The sequence below is a fragment of the Aspergillus puulaauensis genome, chromosome 4 (genome assembly GCF_016861865.1).
Source record: "Aspergillus puulaauensis MK2 DNA, chromosome 4, nearly complete sequence".
Taxonomy (NCBI): domain Eukaryota; kingdom Fungi; phylum Ascomycota; class Eurotiomycetes; order Eurotiales; family Aspergillaceae; genus Aspergillus; species Aspergillus puulaauensis.
This window is the reverse complement of record NC_054860.1, coordinates 3,414,214-3,434,838: the sequence shown is the minus strand read 5'-3', so window position 1 is coordinate 3,434,838 and position 20,625 is coordinate 3,414,214. Positions and strand designations below refer to the sequence as shown.

The 20,625-nt window shown below is 55.1% G+C and overlaps 6 protein-coding genes across 6 annotated transcripts; 2 read left to right on the top strand and 4 right to left on the bottom strand.

The window, feature by feature from the left end:
• Nucleotides 1–125: 125 nt before the first annotated feature.
• On the bottom strand, nt 126–12,200 carry APUU_41316S (putative hybrid PKS-NRPS biosynthetic cluster; the record flags this gene model as incomplete). Its single annotated transcript, XM_041704486.1, has 6 exons — nt 126–2,891; nt 2,946–8,890; nt 8,946–9,736; nt 9,789–11,694; nt 11,745–11,889; nt 11,937–12,200. 6 exons carry the CDS (start codon nt 12,198–12,200, stop codon nt 126–128), a joined length of 11,817 nt encoding a protein of 3,938 aa, XP_041557066.1.
• An 852-nt stretch (nt 12,201–13,052) lies between these two features.
• Nucleotides 13,053–14,639, bottom strand: APUU_41315S (uncharacterized protein; the record flags this gene model as incomplete). The annotated part of the gene is made up of 1 exon (XM_041704483.1): nt 13,053–14,639. The coding sequence occupies one exon, from the start codon at nt 14,637–14,639 to the stop codon at nt 13,053–13,055; it is 1,587 nt and encodes a 528-aa protein (XP_041557065.1).
• A 178-nt stretch (nt 14,640–14,817) lies between these two features.
• On the bottom strand, nt 14,818–16,198 carry APUU_41314S (MCT family MFS transporter; the record flags this gene model as incomplete). Its single annotated transcript, XM_041704482.1, has 3 exons — nt 14,818–15,196; nt 15,249–16,002; nt 16,048–16,198. 3 exons carry the CDS (start codon nt 16,196–16,198, stop codon nt 14,818–14,820), a joined length of 1,284 nt encoding a protein of 427 aa, XP_041557064.1.
• Nucleotides 16,199–16,404: 206 nt separating this feature from the next.
• On the top strand, nt 16,405–17,961 carry APUU_41313A (uncharacterized protein; the record flags this gene model as incomplete). The annotated part of the gene is made up of 3 exons (XM_041704481.1): nt 16,405–16,710; nt 16,758–17,369; nt 17,425–17,961. The coding sequence occupies 3 exons, from the start codon at nt 16,405–16,407 to the stop codon at nt 17,959–17,961; spliced, it is 1,455 nt and encodes a 484-aa protein (XP_041557063.1).
• Nucleotides 17,962–18,160: 199 nt separating this feature from the next.
• Nucleotides 18,161–19,435, bottom strand: APUU_41312S (uncharacterized protein; the record flags this gene model as incomplete). The annotated part of the gene is made up of 1 exon (XM_041704480.1): nt 18,161–19,435. The coding sequence occupies one exon, from the start codon at nt 19,433–19,435 to the stop codon at nt 18,161–18,163; it is 1,275 nt and encodes a 424-aa protein (XP_041557062.1).
• Nucleotides 19,436–19,668: 233 nt separating this feature from the next.
• Nucleotides 19,669–20,622, top strand: APUU_41311A (thioesterase domain-containing protein; the record flags this gene model as incomplete). Its single annotated transcript, XM_041704479.1, has 1 exon — nt 19,669–20,622. The coding sequence occupies one exon, from the start codon at nt 19,669–19,671 to the stop codon at nt 20,620–20,622; it is 954 nt and encodes a 317-aa protein (XP_041557061.1).
• Between the last annotated feature and the right edge of the window lie 3 nt (nt 20,623–20,625).

The following is a 20,625-nucleotide window of genomic DNA, read 5'->3' as shown; positions in this document are numbered from 1 at the left end:
GATATACATTAATGAAACTATTTACGCATCTTGTCAAAGATACCAGTGATGTAAAGAGCTAGTATACTCAAACTATAAAAAGTCTATATTTCTAACCCTGTCATAATACAAGAAAACAACCCAGCCTATCCTTCACGCTCCAGCATCGCCCTGAGATACTCAACACCAACACTCTCACAAGCAGCAACCCCCAACTCCCCAAGAACACTCCTCGTCTTCGCACTCTCAAGCCCAAACATGGAATGTCCCAAATCAAAGTACTCCTTCAGCACGGCCCACCGCACCTGGGCCTCAGGCGCTGTATCCAGCTGCGCCACGGCCTCAAACCATTCATCCACCGGCAGACTCCGGCCCTCCCGCCCAAAGATCTCCTCTGTGACGGCCGGAAGCTGGGAAATGGGGAGTGGCGACGGGTTGGAGAGATGGTAAATGGCAGCACCAGAGCCAGCATCAGCAACTGGATCCAAATTAGGTCCTCGTGCATCTATCCCCCCTCGACCACGCCGCATCGCCAGCGCATGAATCCCACTAGTGATATAATCGACCGGGACAAAATCGACCACAAACGGGCGTCCACGCTCACGCTCAGTATCAGCACGCGGGAGCTGCGGGATCGCTCCAGCGCGCAGCATAGACACAACCATCGTGCGTATAAAGTCATCACCTGGTTCCGGGACAGCAGTGCGCGAGTCGCCCGTTGCTGCGGAAGCGCGGTATATAGAGACGGCAAAGCCGCGGTCTGCGGCATGGCCCATGAGCATTTCTGCGGCCCAGCGGGACTTGAAGTAGCCCAGGCGATCTGAGGATTCGGGGGTGAAATGGGCGGCGCTGGTTTCGTTGGCTGTTATGGCGGTGCCTCTAGTGGTTTTGGTGGTTGTGGTTGTAGACCATGTCTGGAGATGGGGAACGGACCAGGTGGACAAGTGGTGGATGTGTGTGTTTGTGCGGCCGAGACTGGCGAGGTGGATGATGTCGTGGACTGGGGCGACGTTGGCGCTGCGTAGGGCATCGTCGTAGGGGCGTAGGAGTGAGACGTAGCCGCCTAGGTGGTATATGGACTGGACATTGCGTGCCAGCTGGCGGAATGCTGCGGGCGAGAGGCCGAACTGGGGGGAGACGAGGGTGCCGGGGACGATGTGGATGCGGAGGTCCAGGTCCTCGCGTGACGGAAGCAGGTCGGATAAGCGGTAGTGGTCAAGGGAGCGGTGGATGTCGGTGGCTTCGAGGCGTCTTTGAGTCCCGAGTATATAGATGTTGTCTATACAGGCGTCCTCGAGGAGTGTGGCTAGCATATGCACGCCAATGAAGGAGTCCACGCCGGTCAGAAGTACAGAGGTAATCTGGGAGGGCTTGATATTGGTAGAGGAAGGTTTGAATGCATCATCAAGCTTTGTCTCAGCAGCCCAGTCAATCGAACCGGTGTTTGAGGGTTGAGGGCCAACAGCAACCGGGCTTCCACCGAGGATGAGCTGCGTGATCCCGGCTGGAGTAGGGCTTTTGAACATTGGATTCAAGGCAAGTGGCCTCTTGAGAGCTCGTTTTAGCCGGGCCTGCAGACGCATCAGGAGGAGACTGTGTCCTCCAAGGGCGAAGAAACTGTCGTCTGGCCCAACTGGTCGTGTTGGTGGCAGTTTGAGCATCTGGCGAAAGCCCTGGATCACGACCTTCAGAACAGCACCATCTGCACCGTCAGACGTCCCTGCTGTAACAGACCTTGAAGCGATCTTCTCTTCAACCGGGAATACAGGGTGCAAGGGACACTTCAACAGGCGCTGCATGTCGACCTTTCCCCCGATGGTCGTAGGCAGTTTCTCCACAAACTGATACGCACTGGGCAGCATGTACGCATTAAGATGCCGACTAGCCAGCCGGTTCAGCCGAAATGCAAAGGCAGCTTGCTCACTCTGTGAAGGAGGAGTTCGGGGCACAGCAAACGCAATCAACTGCCGGTCATCAGTGGCATTGTCCGGCTCATGCGCTTCCACTGTGACCTGTCGTGCAACGACAGCAAGGTCGACAAGAGCCATCTCCCTACCCTCATCTCCGTTCGCTTCCACGAATATCCGCTGCTCAACCTCACCAAGGTCAACACGGTAACCACGCAACTTCACCTGCTTGTCGCCGGCAATACGTCCATGGAACTCCAGACGTCCGTCCGGCAGGAACCGCCCGCGGTCCCCTGTCCTGAACATACGGCCCCAGCCGCGTTCATAGTCCTCCGACAGACAGAAAGGGTCAGGCAGGAACGCTCGCTCGTTGGTGTCCGGGCGGTCGATGTATCCCAGTGCAACCTGGGCTCCGCCGACGACGATTTCCCCGACAACGCCCACGGGGAGCGGGCTTGCATTGGCATCGAGAATGTAATGGCGGGTATTTGCCATGGGAAATCCAATTGGTATATTCACCGTATCATCCTCTGGGTAGTCGACATATTGGATAGTCGTCTGCACCACAAGCTCGCTCGGACTCCAGGTATTATACAGCCTGGCCGGTGTTCCGAGGTCGTAGAACGCCTTGGCTACGCGGACAGGCAGTCTCTCGCCGGCGAAGTATGCAATGCGGTAGTTCCTCATGTTCTGCAGAATGTCCGACGCATTTTCAATCAGCAGAGCGAACTGCGTGGGCGTGAAGTATGTGATGGAGACCCGGGCCGCCTGCATGTACGTTGCGAGAGCAAGCGGGTCTTTGCGGATTTCGGCGCTGGCGACGCACACTCGGCCTCCTGAGGTCAGCGCAGAGAATATTTGGACGATTGAGAGATCGAATGAAATTGAGGAGTGGTGGAGGAAGCGGTCGTTGCAGTCAAAGTGGTAGTCGTGGTGCAGCGTGCTGAGCATCTGCTGTGTGTTGGCCTGGCTCAGTACGACGCCTTTTGGGGTCCCGGTGCTCCCCTGGTTGCATTAATAATGAAGAAACAGAAATCAAACTCGGACTTAGGTACTCACCGAGGTATAAATAGTGTAGAATGGAAAGTCCGCCTTCGTGGGGACGGGGGAGTCAATTGCCTCCGAGCGTGGGATACGCCCGATGGCCAGCACAGGGCTGGGCGAAAGTGCGCGAGCTCTATCTTCCAGTCTGTCCTCTGTCAGGACAAGCGCGGCACCGGAATCGGCAATCATAAAAGCCAGACGTTCCTTTGCGAAATCAGGGTCGAGATTCACAAAGCCGCAGCCCGCAAATAGTGTCCCAAGCATCGAAGCCACTGCAGCCGTCCCAGGCCTTGAGAGAATGCCCACCTTGCTCGCCGGCTGGATGCCGGCATTGACAATCCACTGAGCTATGTCGGAGGCCTGGGAGACGAGAGATTCGTATGTCAGGTTGTCGTTGGGGTCTGAGCTTTCCACAGCCAGGTTATCTGGATATTGTCGGGCGATGGCGAGAATGCGGTCTGAAACAGACATATTCTCCCAGGAGTTGGGAACAATGTCAAGGCTGAACATGTTTTGCTTTAAAAAGGTCAACTCTTTTGATCCAACCATGTTGACCTCCGCGACTGGCTGGCGATAGTCGTGGATGCTACTGCTCAAGAAGGAGACGAAGTTATCCAAGAACCGATCCATGTCATCGTCTCCGTACAGCGTGCTCGAGTATTCCAGACGAAGCTTCAACCCGTCAATGGGATCCTCGAGCGCCTCTAGTCCAATCTCACAGGCAGTGGGGATATCGTCGCCCTGGACATCGGTTATATCAAAGTCCCCGGCGGAATACACAGGCATGGTCCCATGCACCTGGTAGTTGAGGATAACCTGACCCAGGGGGAAATGGGAAGGAGTTCTTGCGGCACCTACTGCATCCACAATAGCGTCAAAAGGGAGCTTTGAATGTTGCAGGGCCGAGATGACACGGTCTTTGATTTGGCGCAGGACGGCCTCGAAGCTACCGGAATGGTCTACCTCGCAGCGAACAGGAACAACGTTGACGAAGAAGCCAAGGGTGTCGTTAACAGCAGGGTGAGGACGGTTGCCATCGACAAGGTGGATAGTCAGGTCTTCCTCCTCGGTGTATCTGTACAGGAATGCGCGAAGAGCAGCCATGAGGAACTGTGCTGGAGTGACTTGCACCCGGGCACAAATGCGCTTCATGCGCTGCAACAGGGCCTTTTTCAAGGTAGCCCGGTGGACACGGCGCTGGTAGTCGTTGACCTCTGGTCGGACTGTCTTTGCAAATGGGAGAAGCTGCATTGCTGTTGCTGGGGGATGCTCGTAGACGGATTTCCAAAAAGTGAGGCTAGGGTGCATTTCCGATGACTGGAGGAGGGCGTTGTGCCAGATGCTGAATTGGCTGTAGCTGACTGCAGGTTGAGCCACTGATACCAGGCTTCGCTCTCTGCGAAAGGCATCGTAAAGGCCGGTAAACTGTTCGAGGAAGGACTGGCTGCTCCCTCGATCAATGCAGATGTGGTGGAAGATGAGAACGAGGGCGTGGCTGTCCTCAGTGAGCTTGACCAGCGCGGCCACCATGACTGCACCGTCTTCAATGTCCAATGGCTGCTGCATCAGGGATTTGACATATTCGTCTAGTAATCCCTCAGAGTGTTTGTGCATTGAGAAATCCTGCCAGGGAATCTCAATGGAGTAGTCATCTAGGACAATCTGCTGGGAGAACTCATCACCCTCGGAATAGGCAGTGCGGAGGATCTCATTTCGCCGCTTGAGCTCCTCGAGGGAAGCCTTGACAAGGCCTCTATTAGGGTGACCATGAAGTCGAAAAACCACAGGCAAATTGAGGAAAGACGGGGCTTCTGCCAGATTGTGCATGAACCACAAGCGTCGTTGGAAGGAGGACATGGGGGTTTCTGTGACAGACAAGTCTGCCATCGAAATATTGTCATTTGCAGGAAGCAGCCCGTTGCTAGCATCACTCTCGCCATTGATAGGCGGCTTGGTATTGCTTTGCACGTCTTTGCCTGCTGCAGTAGGCTCAATCTCGCTCTTGAGGACCATCACGGAGGCAACCTTCTCGATCAGGGCTTGGATACTGCGACTGCTGAGGATATCAAACATGACCAGCTCCACACCGACAGCCTTGAAGAACCACTGGCGGATTTCAATCGCAACAATACTATCCAGCCCGTAATCCCCAAGACTGCGATTGGGCTGAAGCGTGGCCTGGTCAACAGACAAAACGGCGGCAATCTTCTCGAGGAAGCGCAGTGTGAGAATCTCGACGCGTCCTGCTTCATCTGGTGCCTCCTTCAGTTGAGCCATGATGTCCAGCTTGTTACTTCTGCCCTCGCTGGAGCCGGAAAAGTCATGGTTGGCGTAAATATTCCGGAAGCGAGGCTCGCTGGCCCAGTAGTATGTTGGCCGGCGCAGGTTGATGCCAGTGATGATCTGATGGGCGTCTCGGCCTTGATTGTCGACCTGGTCGAGTCTGCCCTGAGACTGTGTTGAGCTCACAGCCGCGTCAATCTGGGCAAAGAGCTCCTCTTCATTCACGGCGTCATATCCTATCCGCTCCATCACGGTCTGCAGCTGCTCGTCTTCGGCCACTGCCCCCACGCCCACCACCATTCCGACGTTCATGGTCGTGCCAGCCAGTCCAAGGCTGCGGCGATAGGCACACAGTGCATCCAGGTAGCTGTTGGCAGCCGAATAATTGGCTTGACCCTTGGAGCCCAGCACCGCCGACACCGAAGAGAAGCAGACAAAGAAGTCCAGTGGCAGTGCTGCAGTGGCATTATGAAGATTATACGTACCCCGTACCTTGGGAGCCAGACAGCGCTGCCATTGCGCAAAGCTCATCTGAGGCAGCGGGGCATCCTGAAGCACCATCGCAGCCTGAAAGACACCGGCCAGCCGATGTCCAGCACCCTCTATCTGGGCCACGGCATCGTTGACTACGCCGGCGTCTGTTGCGTCGCCACTAAACACGTTGACGGCGACACCTCGAGCTTCTAGCCAGTCAACCGTCTCACGGGCTTCAGGTCTACTCTTTCCTGAGCGCGACAAGAACGCGATATGCCGCGCACCGCGTTGAAACAGCCACTCGCTGAGTCGGCGACCCAGACCTCCCAACCCACCAACAAGGAGGTAAGTCCTTTCCGGATCAAAGAGCAGTCTCCGACGGAACCTGGGCGGTTCAACAAGAACCTTGTCTTGCAGCCTCGGCGTGAGAACGATCTTGCCACTCGCGGCACCGGTTTGCAGCATCCGGAATGCTCGCTGGACGTCTGCATACGGAACCTCCGTAATGGGCTGCGGCGGCTGGATCTTGCCTTCATGGACGAGGGTGCAGGACTCTTGGAAGACGCGTGAGCCCAGGGCCTGGTTCCGCTCGAAGACGGTGATCATGTCCACGCTCGCGAAGGCGACATTCCGGCGGAAGGGGTCCATCGGGATCCGGCTGTTCTGGTGGATATCGCGTTTCCCGATTTCGACGAAGCGGCCAAAGGGGGCGACAGATGCCCAGGTTGCTAATAGCAGAGGGCCAGCGAGAGAGTTGAGCGCGACGTCGACGCCCCTGCCGCTGGTCAGACGACGGATGCCCTCCACGAAGGAGTCGTCTCGCGAGGAGAGAATGTGCGAGTCTGGGACCCCGTATGTCTCAACCAGGAACGCGCGCTTCTCTGCAGAGCCTACGGTGGCTATCACCGTAGCCCCGATGTTCTGTGCGATCTGGATTGCCATCTGTCCGACGCCCCCGGCCGCCGAATGGATGAGGATTGTCTCCCCTTGTTGCAGGCGGGCTGTATCGACAAGGGAGTAGTACGCCGTAGTCAGCACCAGTGGGATTGACGACGCAACTGCGAAGGACATCTCCCCTTGCAACCGGTAGCAGAGACAGGCAGGGTTACGGAGGATCGTTCGATGCGCGCCCTGTCCAGGACGCCAGGCTACGACGTGATCGCCGACAGTAAAATCTGCTGCTGAGACCTTGCACCCAACCCGGAGGACGACCCCGGCGCATTCATCACCAAGCTTGAAGTCGTCGATGATGCCCATGCTGGCTGCGATGTCTCGGAAGTTGAGCGCCGATGCCTTGACTTCGATCTCCAGCTCGTCGGGCTGGAGTGGCCGGCTGGTCAGCTCTGTGTCATCGCAGAACATGAGTGTATCCAGCAGGCCTGGTCGGCCAATACGAAGGGCAAGAGGACGGTTCTGCTGATACAGGGGTTGAATGGTTGGTTCACTTTGCACGCCGTTGGGAATCCTGGAGTTGAGGTCATCACTGGCCACGATCCGTGGTATATGAAGAATTCCATCGCGTTCTGCTACCTCGTCTTCCCCAATTGAAGCATCGAGTATAGAAGATGTAAACCGGGCCGTGTGGGCTTTCTCAGACGAAGGACCGATATCGAGCACGACCAGACGAAGCTCCGGGTTCTCGCTGCGTGCGCTGCGAGCAAGCCCTAACACCAGTGCTTGTTCCGGCGAGGATACCTCCATCAGGCCTCCTCGAGTCAGCCAAACGATGTTCCCGGGCCCGTCGCGGGTGAGCAAGGATTGTGCAGCCTGGAATGTCTCTTCATGGCTGAAGTCGCGTTCGAAGAAAAGGTTTGCGTCGAGACTAGCGAGAACGACGATATCACCACGCAAGGTCTTGCTGCCCTCGATGAGTGACAGGAAGTCACATTGGTATGTTGGGCCCTGCCTTTGGGATTTGATAAGTGTTGCCAGCTCTTGGGCTTCTGGGGAAGGGCTCGGTGGCATTACGATCGTGAGGCCGTTGGCGTGGCTGCTCGTCGCCTGTTTATTTTGCCATATCTGTACCGACGACGCCGAATAAAGAATGGACAGGCTGCTCATGTCGGTCGTTTCTGCAGCAGAGGAGATAAGGAATCCATTTTCAGCCACTCGTTCAGATACAGACGGCGCCTTGATATCAGTTCCGGACACAATGACCAAGTCAAAGTCGTCCTCCGTGTCTTCAACGACACTCACCAGGCCATTTCCTCGACTAGCTAGCCCATCGAAAGTCGTAGTCCCATTCACTGAAAGAATGGTCAAGTGTGCAATATTCCGTCTCTCTGAATCTTCAACTCCCTTCAGGGCGGGCAGGATTTCCTCTGTGCTCGCCATAGACGAGGTGATATGAAGAATCCTGCTATTCGGAAATTGATGCACAAACAACTCCACAAGTTTCACCAGACTGTAGCCCATCTCAGGAGCCAGCTCAATCGCAGTGAACATGGGCTTCCACTGCGTTCCAAAGAACAGAGACCGCTTGGTGTCATCCGCCGCGCTCGACCCAAGACTCGTCAACTTGAGACCCTGTATATCCAGCAACAGCTGCCCATTCGAGTTTAGACGAAGATCATTAGTAGCAGTCCGAGGCCCCAGCGCGCTCGTTTCAACAACTACCTCCGACTCGAATCCTGTTCCTGCTCTCTTCCACGCATCCAATAGACCAGATACGCGAAGGGAGCGCACGAACGTCGGAACATACGGCGCGCTGAGGCCACTCCCCAGTTTGCCCTCGACGGCAGCAAAGACAGGATGCAGACAGGAATCCAGCAGGGCTGGGTGTAGGATGCACAAATCGCTATCCTCACGAGAGTGCATGCCAGGATTCCATGATATCGGCGCCGTGGCAACTCCATCCCCGCTCTCCACGTTGCCGGCCACGAGTTGGAAGGTGGGACCATATTGCAGCCCCATTGAGTGCAGGCGGCGATAGTAGTGCATGGGGTCTGTACTGCGGAAGCTCTGCTGGCTGATGGACTCGGTACATGAGGAGCCCATGGCGCTTTGAAGGGCTGCTGGGTGGCCGGCTTCAACTCGGATCATGCCTGTGCAATGCTCGCGCTGGTTCCCGGTTTCGTCGACAGAGAGGACGACAAAGTGCGTCCATATGGATGAGGAGGTTTCGGCGGATTCGACTGCCGGTGCCAGCTCGACAATAGTCTCTGTTCCCTCATCTTTGTCGCTGATGACGAGGGCCGATTTCACTGCTACCAGTCAGTCATGCCGCGAGAAGTATTTTATAAGCTACAAGGAACTCACCGGATATGTCTACAAGCTCGAATTCACGTATGCTGCCGTCTGCCATGCTAGCGGCTGCTTCAATTGCCATGTTGATATAGCCTGCCGCGGGGAATATAACCTTCCCATCGATGCAGTGATCAGCAAGCCAGGGGATCTCAGAAGACCGGAGGTAGTTGCGCCACCTAGGGCGAGTACCCAACGATCCAGGGACTCGTCCACCTAGAATAGCATGGCGGGATGGGCGAAGACGGTGTTCACGGATGTGACGGGTCTCGGCCCAGTATCGATCATGGTGGTCCCAGGCATAAGAAGGCAGTTCAATCATTGGCCTTGGTGTCTCTACATTGATAATGTCGCCAATTGCATCGACAAACTGATTCTGGTTCACCCGTTGAAGATCAACTGGGTATCCCAAAGCAAACAACTGGCCGGCAGTGGCTAGGAGACTTTCATACGCATCCTGCTTCCGGTCCAGAGTGCTGAGATATGGGAGTTTCAGCTTCAGCTGGTCCAGTGTCTGATTGGAGGGCCCCTTGAGGGCTGGATGAGGGCCGAGTTCGACGAGAACGTCTATGCGCTGCTGGTCCGATTCGTCTAGGACGAGCTCAGTCAGAGCATCGGAAAACTTCACCATGCCGGTCATGTTCGCCGCCAGGTAGTCTGGCCCTAGGGTGGCTGGGTCTGCATATCGGCCTGTCACACTGGATACCATGATCGCAGTCCGGCTCTTGTTTGCTTTGAAACCGGGGTAGGCAGAAAGGGCTTGCTTATATCCCGGTGCCAGGGGGAGCATATGATGGCTATGGAAACTATATTGAGATGGTCAGCACGTTCTCTGCAGACAACGGTAGGAAGACATACGCCTGTGCAACCTGCAACCGGCGAGCAAACACCTTTCTCTCAGTGAGAATCTGCTGTAGTTCAACGACTGCGTCCTCGTCTCCAGAAACAGTAAAGCTCGACGGACTGTTCATCGCCGCAATGGCAATCCGCCCTCTATACGGCTCCAGCTCCGCTGTGACCTCCGCCTCTGTCATTCCAACGGCCATCATCGCCCCAGGGACAGACCCCGACGCTGCAGCGCCAGATCCCATATGCACTCCGCGGTAATATGCCGCGACCAGGGCATTCTCGAAGGATAAAAGACCTGCCGCATAGGTGGCGGCCAATTCACCGCTGCTGTGGCCGACCACGCCAGAGGGCTTCACTCCCCACTGCTCAAGAACGTGAACTAGGGCCAGCTGTACAGCCGTGCAGATAGGCTGCGAGTACTCTGTCTGCCCCAGCATGGTGTCATCCTGGGACTTCTGCAGCTCTTCTACCACAGACCAGCTTGGGCGATGGGAGGGCAGAGCCTGCAGGATGGCGTCACATTTCTGCAGAGTTTGTAAGAACAGCGGACACTGCTCTATGAGGCTGCGACCCATGCCAAACCATTGGGCTCCTTGGCCGGTAAATACAAAGCCAATCCGTGGCACGGCGTCGAGCTTGCCCTTCCAGCCTGATCCTGGAAGAGGGTCCTGGATCCGGTCGATCAGCTTTTCCATGTCGGAGGATGTGGCGAATGACCGGAACCGGTGCATTGTCCGACGGGCTGTTAGAGCAGCGCCAATGTCTGGAACGCTGGCATTGCTGCTGTTCAAGTATGTCGTGAGCGTCTCAGCCCACTGCTTTCCGGCCCGCTCTGAATGCGAAGTCAATGGCACCAGATATGGTCTGCGTTCAACCATTCCAGCCAGCTCAGCGGGGAGTGACAGACAAGACGACGAAATAGACAAAGAGGAAGATTGTTCCTTATTGTACTCTTCCAAAATAACGTGTGCATTGGTCCCCCCATATCCAAACGAGTTGATCGAGGCCCGGCGAGGAACATCCCCCCCTGGCACATCCCACTGCTTCGACTCCGTCGGGATCTCCAGCTTCCAGTTCCTAAAGTCTACTTCGGGATTCGGCGTCGAGAAGTGCATATTAGGCGGAATGACCCTCCTCTCCAGTGCCATGGTGGCCTTTATCAAACCCGCAACCCCAGATGCGCCCTCCAGATGCCCGATATTCGTCTTCACAGAGCCAACATACAGCGGTTCCGGACGCCCACGGGAGAAGACATCATGGATAGCCCTGAGCTCTCTCGGGTCCCCGGCCTTTGTGCCCGTTCCGTGGCACTCGACGTAGCTCGTATGCGCTGGGTCCAGGCCAGCCCTTGCGTAGGTACTCTTGATTAAATCCGCCTGGGCGCGCGCAGAGGGGAGCGTAATTCCCTGCTTGCGACCATCGTGGTTAACTCCAGTTCCACGTACAACAGCACGGATACTGTCGCCGTCTGCGTGCGCTCGACTCTGGCGTTTGAGGATCATTGCAGCGATGCCTTCGCCGCGGACATAGCCGCTGCCTGCAGCGTCGCCGTGGCGGCAGCGGCCATCGGTAGATAGCATGCCGAGATCTGTCATTGTGATGAAGATGTTTGGGTCGAAATGCAACGCAGACCCGACGACAATGGAGATATCTGCGTCTGCGTTGCGGAGGGACTGTGCGCCTAGGTGGAAACAGACTAGGGAAGACGAGCAGGCCGTGTCGATGGTCGCGCTGGGTCCGTGTAAGTTGTAGAAGTAGGATATCCGGTTTGCGAGAATGGAGTTGCCGGTGCCAGTTACGGTGTACTTGGGATAGTACTCAAGGTCTTTGGTCGTCATGGCGTTGTAGTCGTTTGTAAAGCAACCGCAGTAGACGGAGGTGAGGGACCCGTGAATCTCATCCAGGGTGATGCCGGCTATAATAACTGTCAACTACTATTGGGATCCGCGGTCCAAGGTGGAATACCGTCTTCTAAGGCCTCGTAGACAACCTCAAGCAGGAGCCGCTGCTGGGGATCCATTGCCTCCGCCTCTTTCCCCGAAATGCTGAAGAAGCCGGCGTCAAACAGTCCCAGATCTTGATCCAGAAAGTACCCATATTTGGCATTCGTCTGTAAGGCTTAGCATATGGACTGAGACTAGCTGGGTGGGAGCATACAGTGCCCTTGTGCGTTCCGTCCGGATGGTAGAAGGCATCCACGTTGAAACGATCTGCAGGCATTTTCCTCTGGAGGTCTTTCTTATTGACAATGTTGTCCCAGAGCTGTGACGGGCTTGAGGCACCTGGGACCCTGCAGGCCATCCCAACCACGCACGGAGGGTCTTCTGGGTGTGATTGTTTCGGCATAGCTGCCTCTCTATTGGGGACCGTTGAAGTGGCGCCCGTCGCCGGATTTGTGTGGTTTTCGAAATGCATTGACATTGTCTATCATTAGTCTAGCAGGATGATAGACTTACCGTGGATGTTAGTAGAGTAATATAAATATCACTCCGCCAGGTTTGGGGCTGTTAAGGTAGGGAGTTGGTTACCACAAGAGCGGAGGTATCTGCAAGTCCAGCATATATCTGGACGAGCAGCAGTTATGTTATATTCTATAATCAGGAGGGCATGAAGCAGAGTAATTGACTGACTATACTGGACTATATCAAAAGGGTGGCCGCGTGGATTAGGGTGGAGAGCACGGCTAACAATGTGATAACACCCCGAGAACCTACGGAGGACGCCGAGAACTACGGAGGAAGAGCCAAAAGGTATAGTTCCGTACGTATTGCAGATTCTCTAAAATGTCCGATATGCCGTGACGGGCCTGGACCCTTGCCAATACGAGGCACGGGCGCTTCGATGCGCTCCGTCTACTGCTGCTCCGTGTATCGACGGAGCTTACTGGGTCTTCTGGAGAGTCCAATCTAGTCGGTAATATCATAAACTATTATTAGCTACACTGAATTTGTTCTACGGGTAGGGTGGTCAAGCAATGGTCATGTCTATGAAGGATCAGGACTTTTACCTGTATTCAGCCCCAGGCTGCTTTCGAGAATCTGTAAACTGATACTCCATTGGAGTTCAATTGACCCAAATGTCCACGTGGTGGTGTAATAGCTGAAACTGTACAGTGTTTGGTGTCTATTAGGGCTACAAAGGCTGTTGGGTACAACTTCAAAGGTCGATATGATAAGGCTTGATTTATTGATTTGTCCACGTCAAGTATTGTAAGATGCAGGATTGTAACAAGAGCTAGCTAATTATATGTACCATTGTATATGCATTTACCAGCTAGCATCCCTCCTCAGAAACCGGGATTGAAGCAGGGTTCGTGAAGAACTCCTCCGGGTCATATCTCTTCTTGACCGACACCAGCTTGCAAACATTATCGCCATAGTAGCTCGTCAACGGGTCCGTCGAGATCTTCCCATCAACGTAGCCAGAGTAACTCGCGCCTCCCACCGCCGGCCTCAAATACGACTCCAAGTCCTCAAACCACTCCTCATATTTCCCCTGGCGCTCCTCATCATCCGGTGCTCCATGGATCTGAAACTCCAGATGCGCATATGCCTTCTCCCGCCAGGGAAACGCGTTGCTGGTCCCCTTTGCCGGTGTAGTGATATTCCACGCGTGCCACTCGCCCCAGACTTGACTCTCTCCATCCAGGGCCGCGATGCGGTCGAGCAGACTCTCCAGCGTTTCATCGGTGAGCGGGCTGTCCTTGAGAACAAAAAACGACTTGCTTAGACGGTGGAAGCGTTCCCATGGATATGCAACAGGCGTGGACGTGGACTTGGGCACCTCGTTCCACTGGAACTGCGTATAATTTCCGACCTGGCTGAATGGGTCCGGAATAACATTGAGAATGGACGAGTCAACCTCATCGTCCGGGAGACATTCCATCGTCGTGTATCCAAAGACACGCGCATTGTCCGTATTGCAGTCCCCCGCGATGACTACCTCGGGGCTACCAATGTCAAGCAGGCCAGAGGAATCCACAAGCGAAGCCAGCTGGTCCTTTGTGCCCCCGTAATACCATCCTAGTACCTGTACATTGTCGCGGTAGACGTTGATCTGGGACATAAACTCGGGTATTTGCTTGGGCGCCCAGTCGAGGTATTGCTTCGTGGCGGGGAATCGGGATGCAGTATCGTTCCACTTCAGCATAAGCATAGCAGAGCGTGGGATCTGCGTGAGAGACAGGGTGTACTCGACGACGATTCCGTACGTGCCTCCTCCGCCGCCCCTGATTGCCCAGAACAGGTCAGGGTTGGTATCTGGCGACGCGACGACGGTGCGCCCATCTGCGAGCACGACCTTTGCTGCGAGGACATGCTCAACCGCCAGCCCTTGGGATCTTTGCTGCATGTTGAACCCGCCCGAGCCCAGAAACCCAGCCAGGCCGACTGTAGGGCAGATGCCGCCGATGAAGGATGTTCCGTGTTCGTTAAGGGCTGTGTACAGAGCACCCAGACGGATCCCTGCGCCGACAACAGCCGTTTTCTTATCATCGGAGACATCTACGCCATTGATGTGTGCAATGTCGATGACCAGGGTTCCATTCAAGGCGGAGTAGGCCTCGAAGCTATGCCCGCCAGTTCGTGGGACGGCCTTGATATCGGCTTGCTGGGCACATTTGATCAAGGGCGCGATCTCCTTGGATTCCTGCGCGTAGGCGATGAGCACCGGCAGCTCGTCGAATTGGATTTTCTCGCCTAGCCGGGCGTCCAGGTAGGTAGCGTTGCCTGGCGTGACAATTCGCTGTGCCGCAGAATCCCCGAAGATATGGGAGACACAGTTGTAGAGGCCGGCTGCTCGAGGGGAGGCTGAAGCCACGCTGTTCAGGGCAGCTAGAACGATGCAAGAATACAACCTCATGTTGGCTAGATTATAGAACAATAGAACTTTGGTTTCTAACAGTAGAGATGGTATCTCCGCTTTATAGTCTACGCAGACTGTATACTCGAGAAAATCCCCGTATCCCGTCGGAGTTGGAAGCACCCTCGTATTCTCATCAACCCATGAAACAACCCAGATCCACCGCAATCTCGCCAGGTCAGACAATTCGTAAAAGCCGAGAATCAATAGCAAGTCTCGCACCCACCAGCAGCGCTGTACCGGCCAGCAGAAAGGCACCCCCAAAGTCCACCCAGGCAGGGACCTCCCCAGACTTCCTCACCGCAAGAGCTCCGCCGATAGGACTGCCCGTCAGGGCTCCTAAGGAGCAGACTGCCATCATGATCCCGATCATCAGCCCGATGACTTGCATGTTCTTCGTTATCTGCGCCACGCATGCAGATTGCAGGGAGATCAAGCCTCCCGAGGTGAATCCGTACAGCAGGGTAAGTGCAACAATTGCGCCTTTTGTGCGGATGCAGTGCAGGCAGAGAACAAGGATTCCAGATCCGAGCGAGCACGCAATAGTGACATTAAACCTAGGCCTTTTGTGAGCAAGCGCGGTCTGAATATGTATCTAGCGAAACTCACCGTCCGACTTTGTCTGCCAGGGCACCGGAAACGATCCGCCCAACGAAGGAGCCAACATTTAGGATCGAAATCAGGGCATTTGCAAATGAAGCGTCTATGCCGTTGTCCATGGCAAAGAGCGGAATATAGTAGAAGGGAATAAACATCCCCCACATCACGAAGAGCATCCCGACCACGGTCAGCCAGTAGCGTATATCCTTGAGGCCTGCAATCACGTCCTCCCTGGGAATACTTTCAGATCTTCTAGGCGATGAACGAGGGACAACCATGAAACATGCTGGGAGGAGGAGAGCCAAGCTGATAAATCCAACAATACGCATGGCCCATGGGAATCCAACGGCGTGGAACAATCGTTCTAGTATGAGCGGCCACGCAATTCCACCTAGAGAGGAGCCAGCCACGACGATGCCCATTGCCAGGCCTCGTCGGCTATTAAACCAGTGTGGAATTGCAGAGATTGTCGGGTAGAAGAGCATTGCATCTGCAACGCCGAAGAGCAGGCTCTGCGCCAGGATGAACTGGTAGTACTCTTTGCAGAGGCTGATCATCATCAGGGAGAGGGAAAACAACACTGTGCCCGGGACGAAAAGGATCTTTGACCCCTTGGCGTCGAATATTGGGCCAAAGACGAGGCCACCGATGAAGAGCAAAAAGAGCTGGAGAGAGCCAATCCAGGAGATCTCGCTATCGTCTCGGCCGGACAGCAGCGCCTGTCCGTAGTACGCTTGGAAAGTCCCAAACGAATTGAGAAGACCTGTTTCCGTTAGCTCTAGCATATTCTTTACGTATCTTCACGTACCAAATGTCACAAAGTAGGTGAGGAAGCCCCCGGCCACCACCAGCCAGGCGCGCGAGCCGCCGTCAGGAGGGCCAGCATCAGCTTCGTCTTGGGCATGGCTCGCCACGTCTACTGCTGTCTCTTTAGAAGCCATTTCGGACCGTTGCAGCATGGTCTGTAGGTGCGCGAACGGCAGTCTGGTAATATATAGCGAGATGTATCAACTATGCGCGGACATAATCTGACGTCCGTCATCCGCCGGAGAGTTTTACGTTGAATCAGACCCCATAAATAAATGAATAAAGGAAATAGACATACAAGTAGTTAATATTCGAGCCTTCCTATGTGTCTAACCTTCTTCAATTCATTTCTTTCATCATGCTGGTCCACGAAATCCAAACCATCTCTTCCCACAATGCCGGCCCTCTCATTGCCAGCCTTCTAACGTTTCTTCTGCTGGCCCTCGTACTGCGGTGCTTCCTCCACTCAGACAAAATCCCTGCTGCCAGCTCCGGTCTCCCAATTGTGGGAAACCTGCAAAAATACACCCTCGACCCGGTTGGGTTCATTTCCGCTGCCACCAGCCGCCATGGACAGTGCTTTACTGTGTCGATGCTATTCGGCCGCACGATCTGGCTGCGAAGTCCTCAGCTCAACAAGGAATACCTAGAAACAAGAGAGGTTGTGCTTTCTCTGTAATGTAATACTACCGTCTACTCACAACTTAGCAGGACATATGGTCGTTCGGCGACGGGATGGGCCTTTTCCTCAACAAGATCGTGATCCCCGGATACTTCGACCATCTGCGCAGCATGGTCGGGTCTCTGAGTCGTGGGATCTCACGCAAAGCTACTCTCGAGAGGTACGCCCAGATCGCGGACGAAGAAGCCTCCAAGGCAGTCAATGGCTGGACCCGCGGACACGGCGGACACTCTGTAGCCCTCTTCGAAGAAATCTCCTTCCTTGTGCACAAGATCATCGTGCGGTGCTTGATGGGACAGGACTTTTACGATCACCATGTCGAGGAGCTCTACGACCTGCTGCACACCATGGAGGCCAATGTGGGCAGTATCTGGCATACCATTCTCCCGGCTTGGGTTCCGCATGGTCCAGCGCGTAATCTGTGGAAATGTCGAGACCGTGTGCAGGAGATCTTCCGGTTTCGTCTTCAGGAGAGAGAGAAATGCCCGGAGGAATGGACTGACAGTCTGGATTATATCTCGTACACCCTGCAAGACCCTGCAACTGCACATCTGAGCCGGTTCTACGCCGCACACCACACGCTGCTTATGTTTGCCGCGCATACCAGCACTGTTGCCAGTATATCCTGGACCGTCTTAGAGGTGAGCTTCTGCCCTTGTCGAGAGAGAGAGAGGACACTTCCTGATGAATGCCTAGCTGCTCAAATCCCCAGCACGACTTCAGCTTCTACGCGAGGATCTAGCCGCCCACTCCCTAGAACAGTCCCCCTTCCTAGACGCCCTCATCAAGGAGACCGGCCGCCACTACTCCGGTAACAGCGACGTCCGCTGGGCCCGGAAGCCCAAGACCCTGCGCACCGACGTCGCCGGAACCCAAATCACCATCCCAGAGGGAACAATCGTTTCGATTTCTCCCTATCTTACGCACCACGATCCTGTGGCGTGGGAAAGACCCGAGGAATATCTGCCCGAGCGATGGCTGGCGGATGGTACCTTGGCGAAGAAGATGAACGACGGCGGGCAGCTGCGGTATATTCCGTTTGGGGCGGGCAGCCATCGATGTCCGGGCGAGAAAATGGCGATTTTGGTTTCCAAGATGGTTGTCTCGCGTATTGTCAAGGGCTGTGAGGTTGGCTGGGGAGAGGGGAGCAGCGAGGAGACTCTGGGGGGGTTGGATTTCTCGAAGGTGGGCAGCCCCTGGCTCAAGGGGGATGTGCAGGTGCAATTCTGGTAGATTGGGTATTTATCAGAGTATGTTTGAGTGTTTATTATATTGTTATTCTGCCTGCAATAACTTGGCTGTTCAGAATTGACATCGGTCCTGGTGTATATAATCCTCTACTGTTCTATATTGATATAGACTATGCATACTGCTATGAATAATAGATGACTGTCCATCTATGCTGCTTTATAGCCAACACTCATACAGCAACTCAATAAGAACCGCTAGGAACATCCGCCAGCCCAACCTTGAGCTCCTCGAAATCAAACAAAACAACCTTGTCCTTCGCAAAAGTCTCACCAAAATTGCCAATAACAAAGTCTCCCTCGCCCAGCGTCCTCACATTCAACACACAAACCTGGTCCTTGCCCAGATCAAGCACCTCAACATAATTCTCCGGCACAACCTCCCACACCCTCTCATGGCCCTCAAAGACAAACTTGACACTGGGAAACGACGCCACCCTGGCACAGTCCACAGCCACAAATGACTGGTTCCCATTATTGGGAGCACTGTCTTCATCCAATGTAATCGGCTGCCCGTCCGTGATCTCAATCAGCCGCGCATAGCTATTCTCCGACATGGGCACGCCGCGGCCGTAGCTGGCGTGGTCGAAGATAGCACCGGGGTTACCACCGATAGAGGCTGAGGTGTTGAGCGGTTGCACCTCGTCTCCGATGAGATGCTGCGTGAGCCGCACAGCCCAGTAGTTGTAGACGGCCGGTTCATATTCGAAGTCAATGTCGTTGACGGCGGGGAAGACGATGTTGTCGTACCATAGCACTGGGGTTGTGGCGTTTCCTGACAGACTAAGGACAGGAGATGGGCCTCCCAGAGTCTGCAGGCCGTCGTTCCCATTGCAGAGCTCGCGACGGGGGGCGGGTCTGTCGAAGGTGCTGTTGTGGCAGTATAAGAAGGAAATGAGCGGAGAGCGATAGATGCCCTGTTCCCACATCTGGTAGAACGGGGACTGCGTGGAGGCGTTGTCTGTCTTGAAGACCGGCGAGAGACCGTATACTCCAGCGAAGGGGTATGCAAAGTCCAGTTGGAAATGCATGTCCGCCAGCTGCAGGGTGACTCTACCCTGGTGGTCCGGGCCGACTTGTTGGATATCAGACCCGAAGCCGACAGAGAGGTCATCGTAGAAGAAGAAGTGGTTTGGGTTCCAGTTTCTATCGGGGTACAGGCTGGACTGGTTCGTATAGGTGCGCGACTGGGTTTGGTTGTACAGCGGCTGGCCTGGTTGGAGGCAGTCGAAGGTGTCCTGCAAACTGCCATGGCAGCGCGGGGTGAAGGCGTATTGGCCGATCCAGGTCCAGTCCACGAAGGAATCGAGCTGTTGAGGCGGATTGCCGACTTGGATGGTGTTTGTGGTGAAACCAAAGGGCGTCCAGGTTAGGGGCATGTCGAACGCCCCGGGGGCCCTTCTGGTAGGGGCTGCAAGGGCCCCATTCAAAACTGCGAGAAATGCAATAGACTGCCACATTGTACGTCGATATGTATGTACACTGACCTATGACGAATAGTATGTCACCAAAGAGGGCGTGTCCTTTTATAATGACTCCTGTCCCTCTAGCCCTAATAAATGCCCGCCTCGGAGCGGAGTGTATGCAACACCACCCTGCCCCTTAATTTCCAGCGCTCAAAGCTTCCACAGTCTAGCAGCTTATATTCTTCTGTTGAACCACCGATTATGCCTCCGATCAACCAACAGACACAATGGCCGAGACCGTGGCGCACATCCAGGGCAATCCCTCGTCCCCTCTGACACCGCTCATCCTGGTCCATGCAATCTCCGGCCTCGCCCTGCCCTACTTCGCCCTGGGCTCTCTATCCGCAGACATCCACGACCATTCCAAGGACTCAAGACCCGTCTACGGCCTCTCCTCGCCGATATACGAGTCCGTCCCCGCCTTCCGCCGCCACAGCAAGAGCCTGCCCTCGCTCGCGCTCGAATACGTCCGCATCATCCGGCGTGACATCCAGCCCAACGGCCCCTACCTTCTAGGCGGCTGGTCGATGGGCGGGATGATCGCGGTCGAAATGGCCGCGATTCTCGCTGCGCAGGGCGAATCGGTCAAGCATGTTGTTCTGGTTGACTCGCTGAATCCCGAGGTGTACCTGCCCTTTCACGATGCGCAGGAGCGCCGGGTTCTTGCTACTCTTACATATAATGCTATTGCTTGGCGCGTTAATGGGCCTATGGATACGCCGGGGTTTGAAGGCAGTGCCGGTGCCCCGTCGTCGTCTAGAGAAGGGAGTAGGGCGACGAGCAGCGAGAACAGCCCAGAGAATACCGACTACGGATCTGATAGTGAGGACGGGAGTCAGGGTGATATGGACGAGTTTATGGATCTGATCCGAGAGCATATAACGCAGGGCTTGTGCATGTTGGCGTCGTATCAGACACTGCGTCGGCGGGTCTATCTTCCTGAGACGGCCGTGACGTTGGTCAAGTGTACAGCGCTGGGCAGTCTCTCTCCTCTTCTAAGCGAGGGGAGGAGAGCATTTGCGATAAAGAATAACCTAGACCCCAGTAATGGATGGCGAGCAGGGCAGTTTGGCAGCTTTGTTTCTGTTCCGTTTGCTGCGACGCATGATGCCTGTTTTGACGCAGGGGTTGCGGCCAAACTGACCACTGTTCTCAGAGATGTTTTGAAGGATATCGAGTGATTA